The sequence below is a fragment of the Hyperolius riggenbachi genome, chromosome 3, assembly GCF_040937935.1.
Source record: "Hyperolius riggenbachi isolate aHypRig1 chromosome 3, aHypRig1.pri, whole genome shotgun sequence".
NCBI lineage: Eukaryota > Metazoa > Chordata > Amphibia > Anura > Hyperoliidae > Hyperolius > Hyperolius riggenbachi.
In genome coordinates, this window is record NC_090648.1 from 429,630,304 (window position 1) to 429,643,378 (window position 13,075).

Consider the following 13,075-nt stretch of genomic DNA (forward strand, 5'->3'; position numbering starts at 1 on the left):
CTGTAACATACAGTGAACACACATACACACACTCCACATTCAAAACCACTGCCCTGCTGCAGCAGAAAAATCTAAAAAACTAAAATAAAACTAAAAAATTGATAAAATTAGCAATAAAAAATGCCTTGAGGATATTGGAACAAATCCGTGCTATTGCACTGATGGGTGATACTAGTCACTGTAGATATAGGGATTTGATTATTGGATTGGCACAGTGTCCCTTCAAATAGAGGCAAATAGATATTAGTGTGAAGATATGTAATTTCCCAGGAAGTGTTCTTTACTCACAACCTCCGTAGATGATCTGCAGTTTCTAGGCTGGAGCCGCTCGATCCTGTCCGCCCCGGCCGGCGGCTGGGCGGGAGAGACTGGGACCCGCTGCTTAGATGTCAGTGGCAGTGGCAGCAAGGTCGGGCAAACTCACCCGGCTCCAGTAAAGTGCTGGGGGCGTTGGATGTCTGGAGAGTCTTGCCGTAATCCCGAACTCCGCTGTGCGTGCTGGACGCAACTCCTTCCGCGTTGGTGCTCGTGACGTCACTGCAGCCTGGCCAATCGCTAACGCGTTTCGGAAGGTACGCCTTCCTTTCTCAAAGCTGGCTGCGGTTGGAGGATTGCTGCTTTTATGGAGGTTATGAGGTCAAGCTCCTTCAAGTAAACGTATATAGTTCAAGATCTTTATTGAGACCAGACGGAATTAAAGTGTTCAAGTTGTAAATCCAGTGGGTCTCATGCCTGGACATTTCAAGTATAAAGTCTCCTCCCCTCCAAGCAGGGTTGCCAACCTAATTTCTAATTTTTGACAGACAAAAGGCCCAAAAAAGCAGGACACCCAAGATTTTAGATGGACAGGGGGCGGAGTCAGAAGCGCACTTTTAAGTAGAGGTGTGGGTGGGGCTAAGTTCCGGGCATTATTTTTTTTCAGTATTTATATAGCACTGGCATCTTCCACAGCACTTTACAGAGTACATAGTCATGTCACTGACTGCCCTTAGAGGAGCTCACAATCTAATCCCTGCCATAGTCATAGTCTAATGTTCTACCATATTATTATTATGTATTTATATAGCACTGACATCTCCTGCAGCACATTACAGAGTACATAGCCATGTCACTGACTGTCCTCAGAGGAGCGCACAGACTAATCCTACCATAGTCATAGTCAGAAGCGCACTTTTAAGTAGAGTTGTGGGTGGGGCTAAGTTCCGGGCATTATTTTTTTTTCAGTATTTATATTGCACTGACATCTTCTGCAGCACTTTACAGAGCACATAGTCATGTCACTGACTTTCCTTTAGAGGTGCTCACAATCTAATCTTACCATAGTCATAGTCTAATGTCCTACCATATTATTATTATGTATTTATATAGCACTGACATCTTCTGCAGCGCTTTACTGTTGTCACACTAGTTCACAATCTATAGACCTGCTTCTTCATGTGCCACAGAAATGCGGTTCAGAGCAGCTGTGATGATATTATGCACCCCTGATCGGCCTCCACAATTCATTTGAGATGTAGTCTATAAATGTGATTCCATCTCACATTTATGGACTACATCTCCCAGCATGCATTATTGTGGCAGCTGAACAGGGGGTGCATAATATCACCACAGCTGCTTGCTTTGTGTGGTTCTGTGATACACATAAAAGATGGAGGCACCTGTGCAAACTAGGGGGAGGGGAAGCTAGAGATCATCTCCTGTACATTAGTACAAATCGCAGCTGTCTCCCCAAAACACACACCGTATACTAACCTCCCTTAGGGAGAGGTTTGTTTCAAACGATGGTGCTCAGGTCACTTCCAGTAGTGTGCCTATGTTTGCAGAAGGGGTAATTACACTGTAAGGGCTAGTTCACACTGGCGCCTAAATCCCGATTGTGCTTGCGATTCAGCAGGCAAAATCTTGCATTTTACCGCTATTTGCATCTGTGATTCCCGTTCAATGGAACTAGAATCACAGCGCAATTGTTCCCAAAGCACTGCCTGCAGGGTGTTGGCGAATGATCGCAATCGCTGCTGTGTGAATGTATCCATAGGGATACATTAGCAGCAACGCTTTGCTGATCACTGGCAATCAGCAGAGTGCTGCAAAATTAGCCAGTGTGAACCAGCCCTAAACTGGAAGATAGGTTCAGGGGCGTAGCAATAGGGGTTGCAGAGGTAGCGACCACATCAGGGCCCTTGGGCCAGAGGGGCCCCATGGGGCCCTTCCTAAACCAAAGTATAAGCTGTTTATTGGTCCTGTGTTGGTAATGATCACTTCTATAGATGCTTTGAATGGTAGTAATCATTAACAAGCTGTTCCCCATCCCCTTCTGGCACCTCTGACACTGTAGATGACCTTGGCAGGTTTTGTTGCGCCGTATCAATTGCTACGTATAGAGTTCTTGGGGGGGCCCCAATGTAAAACTCGCACCGGGGCCCCGAGATTCATAGCTACGCCACTGGATAGGTTGCAGGCAGCTTAGCCACACAGACCTCAGCTTCTATGTAAATAAAAGGGAGAAACTGAGCTGCCTGCCTGATCAGAGCAGCTCACAACCTATTGTAAAAGTGAAGCAATGCACTTCCCCTTTCAGAGCAGATTTCTATGGGACAGTGATTTTATCTTTACAAGGCTCGGGTTTCAGCTGTTTCATCATCACGACTCTCTATGTCAATGTAAATAATCCCCATGTCCTGCCTGGAGAAAGGCTTCCCTGATCCCATCCCTCCTGTGACTTAATTCAAGTTCCCCAGGAATGCTGCCCAGCTAATTACATCGCAGCACATGGAGGATATATACAGCTGAAGTGCCGCCAGGGCCGGCCCGCTCATGAGGCGGGGTGAGGCGAGTTCCTCAGGCGGCAGGAAGTGGAGGGGCAGCACAAGGAGCCATAAAGAGGAAGTGACTGGCCTGGTTTGCTGCCTTCTGGAGAGACTGCTCAGACTGGAGTGTGTGCTGGTTATCCGGCCCGCCTAAAAGCCTCAATTTGGCTGCAGACTCTGACTGCAGTGAAGTCTGCGCTGAAGAATCGTCAATCGTGAGTGACTGACCCGGTGCCCAGTCCTGCCACGTGACGTGCCGCCCGCATCCCACCCACCATGCCGGATTCCGAGCTCTGCCTCTGCCGCCTACTAGCAGGCCTCTGTGACTGTGAGGCCGCACCTGAACGCTGTCGCTGCCTCCGCCTGCTTGATGGTGGGCGCCAGGCAGAATACAGGACTGGAAGTGAGAGTCACGCTGCTTGCCTTCCGCTATGATAGTAGTCACGGTCACTGAGTGCCGCTGTGACCGTGACAACGATGTGCCCGCCGTTGCCCCCCCCCCCCCCCCCCCCCCCCCCCCGGCGAGATGGAGGAGCAAGCTCGCCGCCTGCAGCTGCCCGCCAGCACAAGATTATGGATGCTGGGCCTGGATCATGCCCGACCCCTGCCCTCCGCCATCATCACCGCCGGACCCCACCATCGCCTGTGAGTCAGTTTGCTGCCCGAGGTTCAGGCCGCTCTGCCTTAGTTTCACGGTCGGGTCGAATTCCTTTTTTTGTATGTGAATGTATGTGAGTGACGTCATCAATCATATTGATATATATAAATATGGTAGCCGTAGTCTGAGTCAGACTGGTATTTATTTTGGAATGATTGTCATGTGTGGTAGACAGACTGGTAGTGTCTAGTGGGTGTGTGGTATTGGTATGTGCAGGCCCAGGCCAGGCTGCATATACAGGCTGGGGCCCTGCATTGCAGGGGGTATATATCATCCTGTTGCTGTTATTTATTTTTTGGGCTTTGATTAGGCTGTCTCCCGCCCTCCTGACCTACACACGGGTAAGGATTTCTACTCTTTCACTTCTGCACTTTATTCCATGCACTGACACTTTTGCAGCGATCTTGCATTTTCACCGCAAGAGCTCATCTAAGCACAGGTTGCAACCTGCGACTGCACTTATGCTTACAAAGCACCTACTTAGATTAGGGGTTTATTGTCATAAAGCCTCAGCCTGGTACACACTTTCAATTATGATTGGCCAATCACTGACCAATTTTACCACCTGCATGTAGTATGAGGGGCAACAGATATTGAAGACTATGAGCAGATTATGTAGGTATCCCTTATAGTACATGGAGGCAGGTGGTAAAATTGGTCAATGATTGGCCAATCGTAATTGAAAGTGTCTCAGGCTTAATTCCGCTAAGATAGACAGGAGGGAGAACAAGCAGAGCATGGAGGCAGAGACACACACCAGCAGATCCAGTGTAAAGGTAACCCCTAGGATGGTACATCCACATTGAACCCCAAACAGTAGGGCCTACACTTTCTGCAACGGCCTTTGTCACTCTGCAGGGGTTAATGCCATGCCAGATGACAGCATTTCACTTGTGTGTAGAATTACTAAATGAAATGGTCCTTAATTTGAGTCCTTTCATCAGGGCTGTGGAGTTGGAGTCGGAGTAATTTTGGGTACCTGGAGTCGGGAAAAAATACTCTGACTCCCACTCCTAATGAATTTAAACTGGAATTAAAATAAACAATATGATAAAATGTTCTATTTTTCATATAATGGTCATCATAAATCATTTATATATACAGTAATAGCTGTGCTTAGCCCACAAAAATTAAATAAACCAATCAAAAATAGTTACTTGTGCTGCAGTCCCCGTATTTTTGTATTTTTGAAGTCCGATATGCCGGGGGTGGGGGAGAGGTCGGGGGGGAGAGGACGGCCGGGAGGGGGGGGGGGGTGCCTTCACGATCTTTGCCTCAGGCAGCAGAGAGTCCAGGACCGGCCCTGAGTGCCGCTATGTCACACTTATCAGCTCCCGAGTCCTGGCTGGCAGAAGTGCTGATCAGTGACATGGCAGAGGCTGGAAGAGTAACTATGCTGATGACAGGCTGTGAGCAGCAGAGGTAAAGAAGCGCATCGCTCGCCAGGGCTAGAAGCTGAAGCAGCACATGGCTGAACAAAGCTAGCTACCTCCTCTCCATAGTCAATACAGGCAGTGGCTGGGACCAGGACTCCGTGTTCCGTGTTGTGGGGGAGGGATACCTTCTGCTACCTCTGGCTTCTATTGGCTGGAGGAGCTGACAGCCAGAAAGGACAGCTTATGATTGGAGGGAGGGATGAGAAGGAGGTGCAGCCTGATTTTCTGCTGTTCCCGGCTTCCTGCACCGCGGTCACAGTGAGAGCTGAGTGTGCGCACAAAACAATGCGCCGCAGAGGGAGAAATGTACTTTTTTTAGACGGACAGCATGCTTAAAAATATGGGCAATACGGACATGGTTAATTTGAGGTCATTTGGACGGACTGCCCGTCTAAAGACGGACGGTTGGCAACCCTGCCTCCAAGATCTTTTAACCACTTCTATCGCGCAGAAAACGGTACCTCTAATGGAACAGTTATGCTGTTGCTTAAAATGCTCAGATAGCGGATGTTTCATGTTCCCTTTCAAAATGTTTTTACAATGTTCTCCCAATCTTTCTTTTAATGGACGTTTTGTCCTGTCTACGTATTGTTTATGGAATGGGCACATGATGACATATATAACACCTTTGGTGTCACAATTAATTAGCAACCTGGAAGATCAACCAAAGCTAATACTTAATTATTCTTCACAAAGTACAAATAAAGATAAAGATCTTGAACTATATGCGTTTACTTGAAGGAGCTTGACCTCATAATCTCCATAAAAGCAGCAATCCTCCAACCGCAGCCAGCTTTGAGAAAGGAAGGCGTACCTTCCGAAACGCGTTAGCGATTGGCCAGGCTGCAGTGACGTCATGAGCACCAACGCGGAAGGAGTTGCGTCCAGCACGCACAGCGGAGTTCGGGATTACGGCAAGACTCTCCAGACATCCAACGCCCCCAGCACTTTACTGGAGCCGGGTGAGTTTGCCCGACCTTGCTGCCACTGCCACTGACATCTAAGCAGCGGGTCCCAGTCTCTCCCGCCCAGCCGCCGGCCGGGGCGGACAGGATCGAGCGGCTCCAGCCTAGAAACTGCAGATCATCTACGGAGGTTGTGAGTAAAGAACACTTCCTGGGAAATTACATATCTTCACACTAATATCTATTTGCCTCTATTTGAAGGGACACTGTGCCAATCCAATACCTGGATAATCAAATCCATATATCTACAGTGACTAGTATCACCCATCAGTGCAATAGCACGGATTTGTTCCAATATCCTCAAGGCATTTTTTTATTGCTAATTTTATCAATTTTTTAGTTTTATTTTAGTTTTTTAGATTTTTCTGCTGCAGCAGGGCAGTGGTTTTGAATGTGGAGTGTGTGTATGTGTGTTTACTGTATGTTACAGATCTTCATACAACAATTGTACATAAATTATTGCATTATTGTCCCTAAATAAAACTATTGCATCTTTATTCTAGCGCCCACCTAGTATAATTCACTGGTTTATATTTCATTTAGGGGTATTGGGATAACCCCATTCTAGGTTGAGCAGCTGATAGATCCACAGGCGCAACACTGTACACTGTATTTCTGGGTCTAAAAGGGTGTCCGTGGACCTCTTCAGGTGAGCAAGGACCAACCGCTCAAGGAGCTTCATGATGTTAGAGGTTAGGGCAACTGGGCGGAAGTTATTGTGCTCGGTACTGCCTGGTTTCTTTGGGACCGGTACAATTATAGACCTCTTGAAACAGGAGGGGACTGTACCCTCAGATAATGACTGCTTAAATAAGGAGGTGAGCACAGGGGCTAGCTGATCGGCACAGGTTCGCAGGCAGACAGACGACACACCGTCCGGGCCGGAAGATTTCCTGGGGTTCAGCTTGGGGTAGACTCTAAAGGGCTTGGACGGGATACATGCTTCTTCGCAGAAGGTGATGTAGGAGGAGATATTCTCGGCCCATTCATCGAGGGTAGGTGCCTCCAGAGCCGTCCAGTCGGTGGTTTCAAAGCAAGCTTGGAGCTGCAATTTGGCGTCCGCAGTCCATTTTTTAACGGTTTTGGTGATGGGCTTAGAAGTCTCCAGGAGCCTCCTGTAGGAGGGGATCAGGTGTATTGTGTTGTGGTCAGAGTTTCCCAGGGGGGCTCCTTGGGTGGCCTTGTAGGTGTTCTTGTGGACCGTGTAACAGTGGTCCAGGGTGTTACCGTTTCTGGTAGAGCAGGTGATGTGCTGCTTGTAGAGGGGCCTCACGTGCCGAAGGTTCGCCTTGTTGAAGTCGCCCAAGATGATGAACAGGGCCTCTGGGAGGGCTGTTTCCCACCACGAGATACAGTCACTGAGTACATGCAGGGCGGACTTGGAGCATGCATCGGGTGGAATGTAGACCCCAACGAGGACAAGGGAAGAGAATTCCCTCGGAGAGTACCGGGGCCTGCAGTTTATGGCAAGGAGCTCAACGTCCAGGCACCCAAAATTGTTCCGACTCCACAGCCCTGAAAAGGACAACCCAGCATGCCCTGCAACTTCCTTTGTGTGTACCAAATTTTGTGTGTACCAAATAAGTCAGGTAAACTGGGGAATGATCATTTATCAACAAGAAAAGTAATAGTGATTTTAACTTTTGGATTGCCTGGTTAGCATCCTTATTACTTGTTTACCAGGTAAAAATAAAAAAATTATTTTTTATTTTATGCCCGATAGTTACCTTAACGCAGGGGTCCCCAACCCCCGGTCCACGGCCCAATACCGGGCCGCGGGACATTTTGCGGTGGGCTGCGGGTCTGGCATCTTTTCACAACAGCTCATCTCACAGCAGCACGAGCGCATTCCACGGCTGCTGCTGTGTAGGGTCAGCAAGCAGGGCAGCGGTTCCCATAGTAACGACGATATACATCGCCGATACAGGAAGCAGCTCTCCTTCTTTCTGACTCTACACAGCAGTCGCGAGATGCGCTGCTGTGTGCGATTATGGCAGTGCACAGAGGAGAGGGGGCAGCAGGGAATAATGAAGGAAGCGGACGCCAGCTCATAAGGTAACAAGAGTGGGCGGCCGCGACGTGGAGGGGGTAGGACGCACTGGGGCAACCATAGTAGCTATACTTGGAGCACCTATGCTAACTATTCAGGGGCAACTATGCTGGGGGCACTTATGCTAACTATACTGGGACAACTATACTAGCTATACTGGGGGCACCTATGCTGACTATACAGGGACAACTATACTAGCTATACTAGGAGCAAGTATACTATCTATACAGGGGGCAACTATATTATACTGCGGCAGCTATACTATCTATACTGGGGGCAACTATACTGCCTATACTGTGGCAACTGTACTATCTATAATGGGGCAACTATACTACCTATTTTGCAGCAACTATACTATCTATACTGGGGCAACTATACTAGCTACTTACCTATTCTGGGACAAACATACTAGCTATACTGGGGACGCCTATGCTAACTATACAGGGGCAACTATGCTGGGGGCACTTATGCTAACTATACTGGGACAACTATACTAGCTATACTGGGGGCACCTATGCTGACTATACAGGGACAACTATACTAGCTATACTAGGAGCAAGTATACTATCTATACAGGGGGCAACTATATTATACTGCGGCAGCTATACTATCTATACTGGGGGCAACTATACTGCCTATACTGTGGCAACTGTACTATCTATAATGGGGCAACTATACTACCTATTTTGCAGCAACTATACTATCTATACTGGGGCAACTATACTAGCTACTTACCTATTCTGGGACAAACATACTAGCTATACTGGGGGTGCCTATGCTAACTATACAGGGGCAACCATACAACCATACTAGCTATACTAGGGGTGCCTATGCTAACTATACAGGGACAACTATACTGAGGGCACTTTTGTTAACTATTCTGGTACAACTATACTAGCTATACTGGGGGCAACTATACTATCCTGGGAGCAACTATACTATCTATACGGGGTGGCAACTATACTGCCTATACTGTGGCAACTATACTATCTATAATGGGGAAACTATACTACCTATTTTGCGGCAACTATACTATCTATACTGGGGAAACTATACTAGCTACCTACCTATTCTGGAGCAAATATGCTAGCTATACTGGAGTAACTATACTACCTATACTAGGGCAACTATACTAGCAATACTGGGGCAACTGTACTAGGTATACTTTGGCAACTATACTACCTATACTGGGGCAACTATACTAGCAATCCTGGGGCAAATCGGTAAGGGGGGGGCCCTCTCCAGTCCGCACCGATCAACATGCTTGGCCCGATATTGGTTGCATCGTTGATTGGGCATGCACTTGGCGGCACCAATTTTCATCCATTTAGGTAATTATTGAATCGTATGGTCAATCGGCCGCTAAGTCAATAGATGCGTGGCCACCTTTAGCAACAGGAATCACAATAATTGTAACTCGGTCCTGATCATTGTCTTTTATCTTCCAGCCTGATGAGGATGACCAGGTGCTGAACCTACAGTTTAGCTGGAAGGACATGGTGAAGCCGGTCGGCGGCAGTTTTATTGGAGTCAGCCCGGAGTTCGAATTCGCCATCTACACCATTGTGTTCCTTATGTCCCAGGAGAAGACCACCAAGGAGGTCGTGCGTGTGGAGGAGTACGAGCTGCAGATCGTTGTGAACCGCCATGGGCGATACATTGGAACTGCCTATCCGGTCCTGTTAAGCAGCAACAACCCAGACTTGTACTGAAGTCCTGGGAAACACCTGTCTGATCACAGGGCTCGCTCCGCAGTGCAGCTTAGTGTCTAATTGAAACTGTTACAGATTACTATTACCTAAACTTCCTTCAGGCAGCCATGTTGGTTCTCAGGGGTTATACTTTATTATGTAGCATTTTAGTTTGTGTAAAACTCAGGGTAAATTATATGACAAATACTTCATATTAGTTATTGGTTCCTAGATTATATTCAGGTGACAGGCTCCTAAAATGTAAGCTATTAATTCAGCGGGAATTGCAGCTCAATTCAGTTAACAAGTACCCTTGTAATAAGTTAACAATTATAGGGGAGAAAAGGCCAGTTATTCCTGGTACACATCATGCAATTTCCCATCAGATAGACAGGTTGACTACAGAATTTCCGTCAGGTCCGATCTGATTTCTGATTGTTTTTCTGATGGATTTTCTAGAAATGATCAGAAAAATTATTGGAAACCAGATCGGACCTGTTGGAAATGATCTATTCAACCCATCTATCTGACGGGAAATTGCGTGGTGTGTATTAGGCATTAGATGCTATAATAGGGTCCAATTTCAGGCCCGCAAACAAAAATAAAAAAAACGGTTTAATAAGATGAAATAGAAAAAGATATTATTCAGAGGAAACCTTTAGAACCCTTTTCCACTGCAAATTGCGTTCAAAGACCTGCTACGATTCTGATGGCTGTTTGCAGCGGTTTACTGTCGCTATTTCCCTTGCGCTGCGGTGTGATTTCTTTGTGTGAATGTCGTGATGTATGACGCGATTTTTATCTCTGTGAGATGAGGAGCGGGCTTCACACCGCATTGAGGAATCACATGAAAGTCGTACAGTACTGCGCTCTTGCTGGGTGATTTTCATTCACTCACATATCCTACAACCTGAATGCAATCGCAGGAAAACAGCAGCAGGCAGTGCGATTTGCTTTTAGGTAAAAAATCACGTTTTGTCTGATTGCCACAGTGGGAAAGTGATAATCGCAGTGCCCCTACGATTTCCTGAATGCTGCTGCGTCTGATCCAATTTTGTGAATAGAATGCGGCCAGTGGCAAAGGGCTCTCAGTATGAGGACTATGGAAGCTTCCATCTACAGCAAAGTCCCCGTCATCCGGAACTCAAGTAACCGAAAGTCTCAGCTGAGCTAACCTGCGTGCCTGATGAATAACGGGGACTGTTTTTTTTTTTTTGGGGGGGGGGGGGGGGGGGGGGGGTTGGAGGCATTAAAATACTTAAAGGACACCTGAGGTGACATGTGACATGATGAGATAGTACATGTACAGTGCATAGCACACAAATAACTATGCTTCTGAGAGCAGGAAAGCGATAAAAAGGGTCAATAGTTTTTAGATTTTAGCTCTGGAATACTTCAATGAATGTCATTGAGCAAAAACAATAAAACACTAAAAACTTAAAAAGTAGATTTAAATATAAAATAAATCTGTAGACAATCTTAAAGGGAAGGTCCAAGCAAAATAAAAAAAAGTTTCACTTACCTGGGACTTCTACCAGCCCCATGCAGCCATCCTGTGCCCTCGTAGTCACTCACTGCTGCTCCAGTCCCCCGCTGGCAGCTTGCCGACCTCGGAGGTCGGCGGGCCGCATTGCGTACATTTTTACGCATTCCCGCTAGTGCAGGAACATTAACACATACATTTTTACGCGTTAGTGGTGCAATGCGTAAAAATTTACGTGTTGCACCACTAACGCGTAAAAGTTAATGTTCCTGCACTAGCGGGAATGCGTAAAAATGTACGCAATGCGGCCCGCCGACCTCCGAGGTCGGCAAGCTGCCAGCGGGGGACTGGAGCAGCAGTGAGTGACTACGAGGGCACAGGATGGCTGCATGGGGCTGGTAGAAGCCCCAGGTAAGTAAAACTCATTTTTTTATTTTGCTTGGACCTTCCCTTTAAAAAGTCATTTTTAGGAGGAGGAGGATTGATACAATTGTTTATCTCATTAGTTCATCACCTCGGGTGTCCTTTAACGATTGTCCAGCTATAACTTGTAGTCTCCCTGCAGCTCCTGGCATGGTCAGGTGACGGACCGGCTTACATGCACAGAGGATGCCGGAAAGCCGCCAGGAGCCTGTTATGGAGCTGCAGGGAGACTACAAGACCTTATTTAGGGGGGGGAAGGTTTGTGATTTTTTTTGGGGGGGGAGAGGGGAGGAGCTGGTTGCTTCTCCACGAGAAAAGGCTATGATAAAAGCATCAGTGGTAGGTGAGCATGCAAATGGCAGCCCCCACACAATAACTGTCACTCAGTTTTGTTATTCAGTTCCCTCCCCCTTTCCTGCTGATTTTGTGGCATCCGTAGTGTTTTTACTCCCATCTGGAACAGGCATGCGCTGAGTGGGATGGAACACATGAGCTCCATACTGGTTCTGGGCTGGTGATTCACAAGATATTAGAAACAGAAGATCAGCACAACAGCCTGGCAAATAGGGATGATCAATGAGATGCAAATTCTTCTAAAATGATGCAAATGTATGCAGTTTGAAAATAGACCAATCAATTCAGTTCAGGTTTAAATTGATTGGTCCATTTTCAAGCTGCATACATTTGCATAAAATGCGCATACATTTGCATCAACTCAGAAGAATTTGCATATCTGTGATCATCCTTACTGGCAAATGACATATTTTAGGATGGATGAAAGATGGCAGCTTCCTGACCTCCCCCAGAACCAGTTTCCTGTGATGTTTTAGCATACTTATATTTCAGTACACTTAAAGTGGGATCCTGATCACTACTTCCGTATACTTTACTTATTTTTGCCTTATTTTATAATATTGGCCTGGTGCCTCCAGAATAAGCTAGCGGCAGTGTTTGCTCTCCGCGTTTGAAAAATCTGCTTCTCCTCAAATTCTCTCTTCTTTTTTCTGAACTGCTTGCCTAGTATGGTTGAGGCACACTGGAAATCATAAGTGATCTGGCAAACTGCTTATTAGGTGGCAAAAGATTGCAGCCCTTACCTGGCTCATATCAGACCTCAGAGAGGATTGCTGATAAGGTAGATAAGTAGATGTCACGGGAATGCAGTCTTCAAGGTGTAGCAGCAGCAATTTATCTAATAAATCAAGGTTGTCATACAAAATGATTTCAGCACAGGCTCGGTTGGCTGGATCACACAGGCTCTCTCCTGCTTTCCAACCTTAGTAAATCAGGGCCACTGAGTATTGTCTAGACCAGGCATGGGCAAACTCGGCCCTCCAGCTATTACGGAACTACAAGTCCCACAATGCATTTGCCTTTATGAGTCATGACGGTGGCTGTCAGACTCCTGCAATGCATTGTGGGACTTGTAGTTTCTTAACAGCTGGAGGGCCAAGTTTGCCCATGCCTGGTCTAGGGTGGGTTATTTCTGTCTAGTGATGAGTCATTTCTTTTTGCAAGCTGAAGTGAGCAGTATATGGAGGCTGCGATATTTATTTCCTTTT

At 46.8% G+C, this 13,075-nt stretch overlaps 1 protein-coding gene across 1 annotated transcript in view; it reads left to right on the forward strand.

Moving 5' to 3' along the window:
* LOC137561635 (poly(U)-specific endoribonuclease-A-like) overlaps positions 1-10,799 on the forward strand; it is a 44,486-nt gene extending 33,687 nt beyond the window's left edge. Inside the window, exon 7 of the mRNA XM_068272944.1 lies at positions 9,365-10,799. Coding sequence (XP_068129045.1) covers positions 9,365-9,628 — 264 coding nt within the window. The 3' untranslated portion in view covers positions 9,629-10,799. The remainder of the gene's footprint in view (positions 1-9,364) is intronic.
* The last annotated feature ends 2,276 nt before the right edge of the window (positions 10,800-13,075 follow it).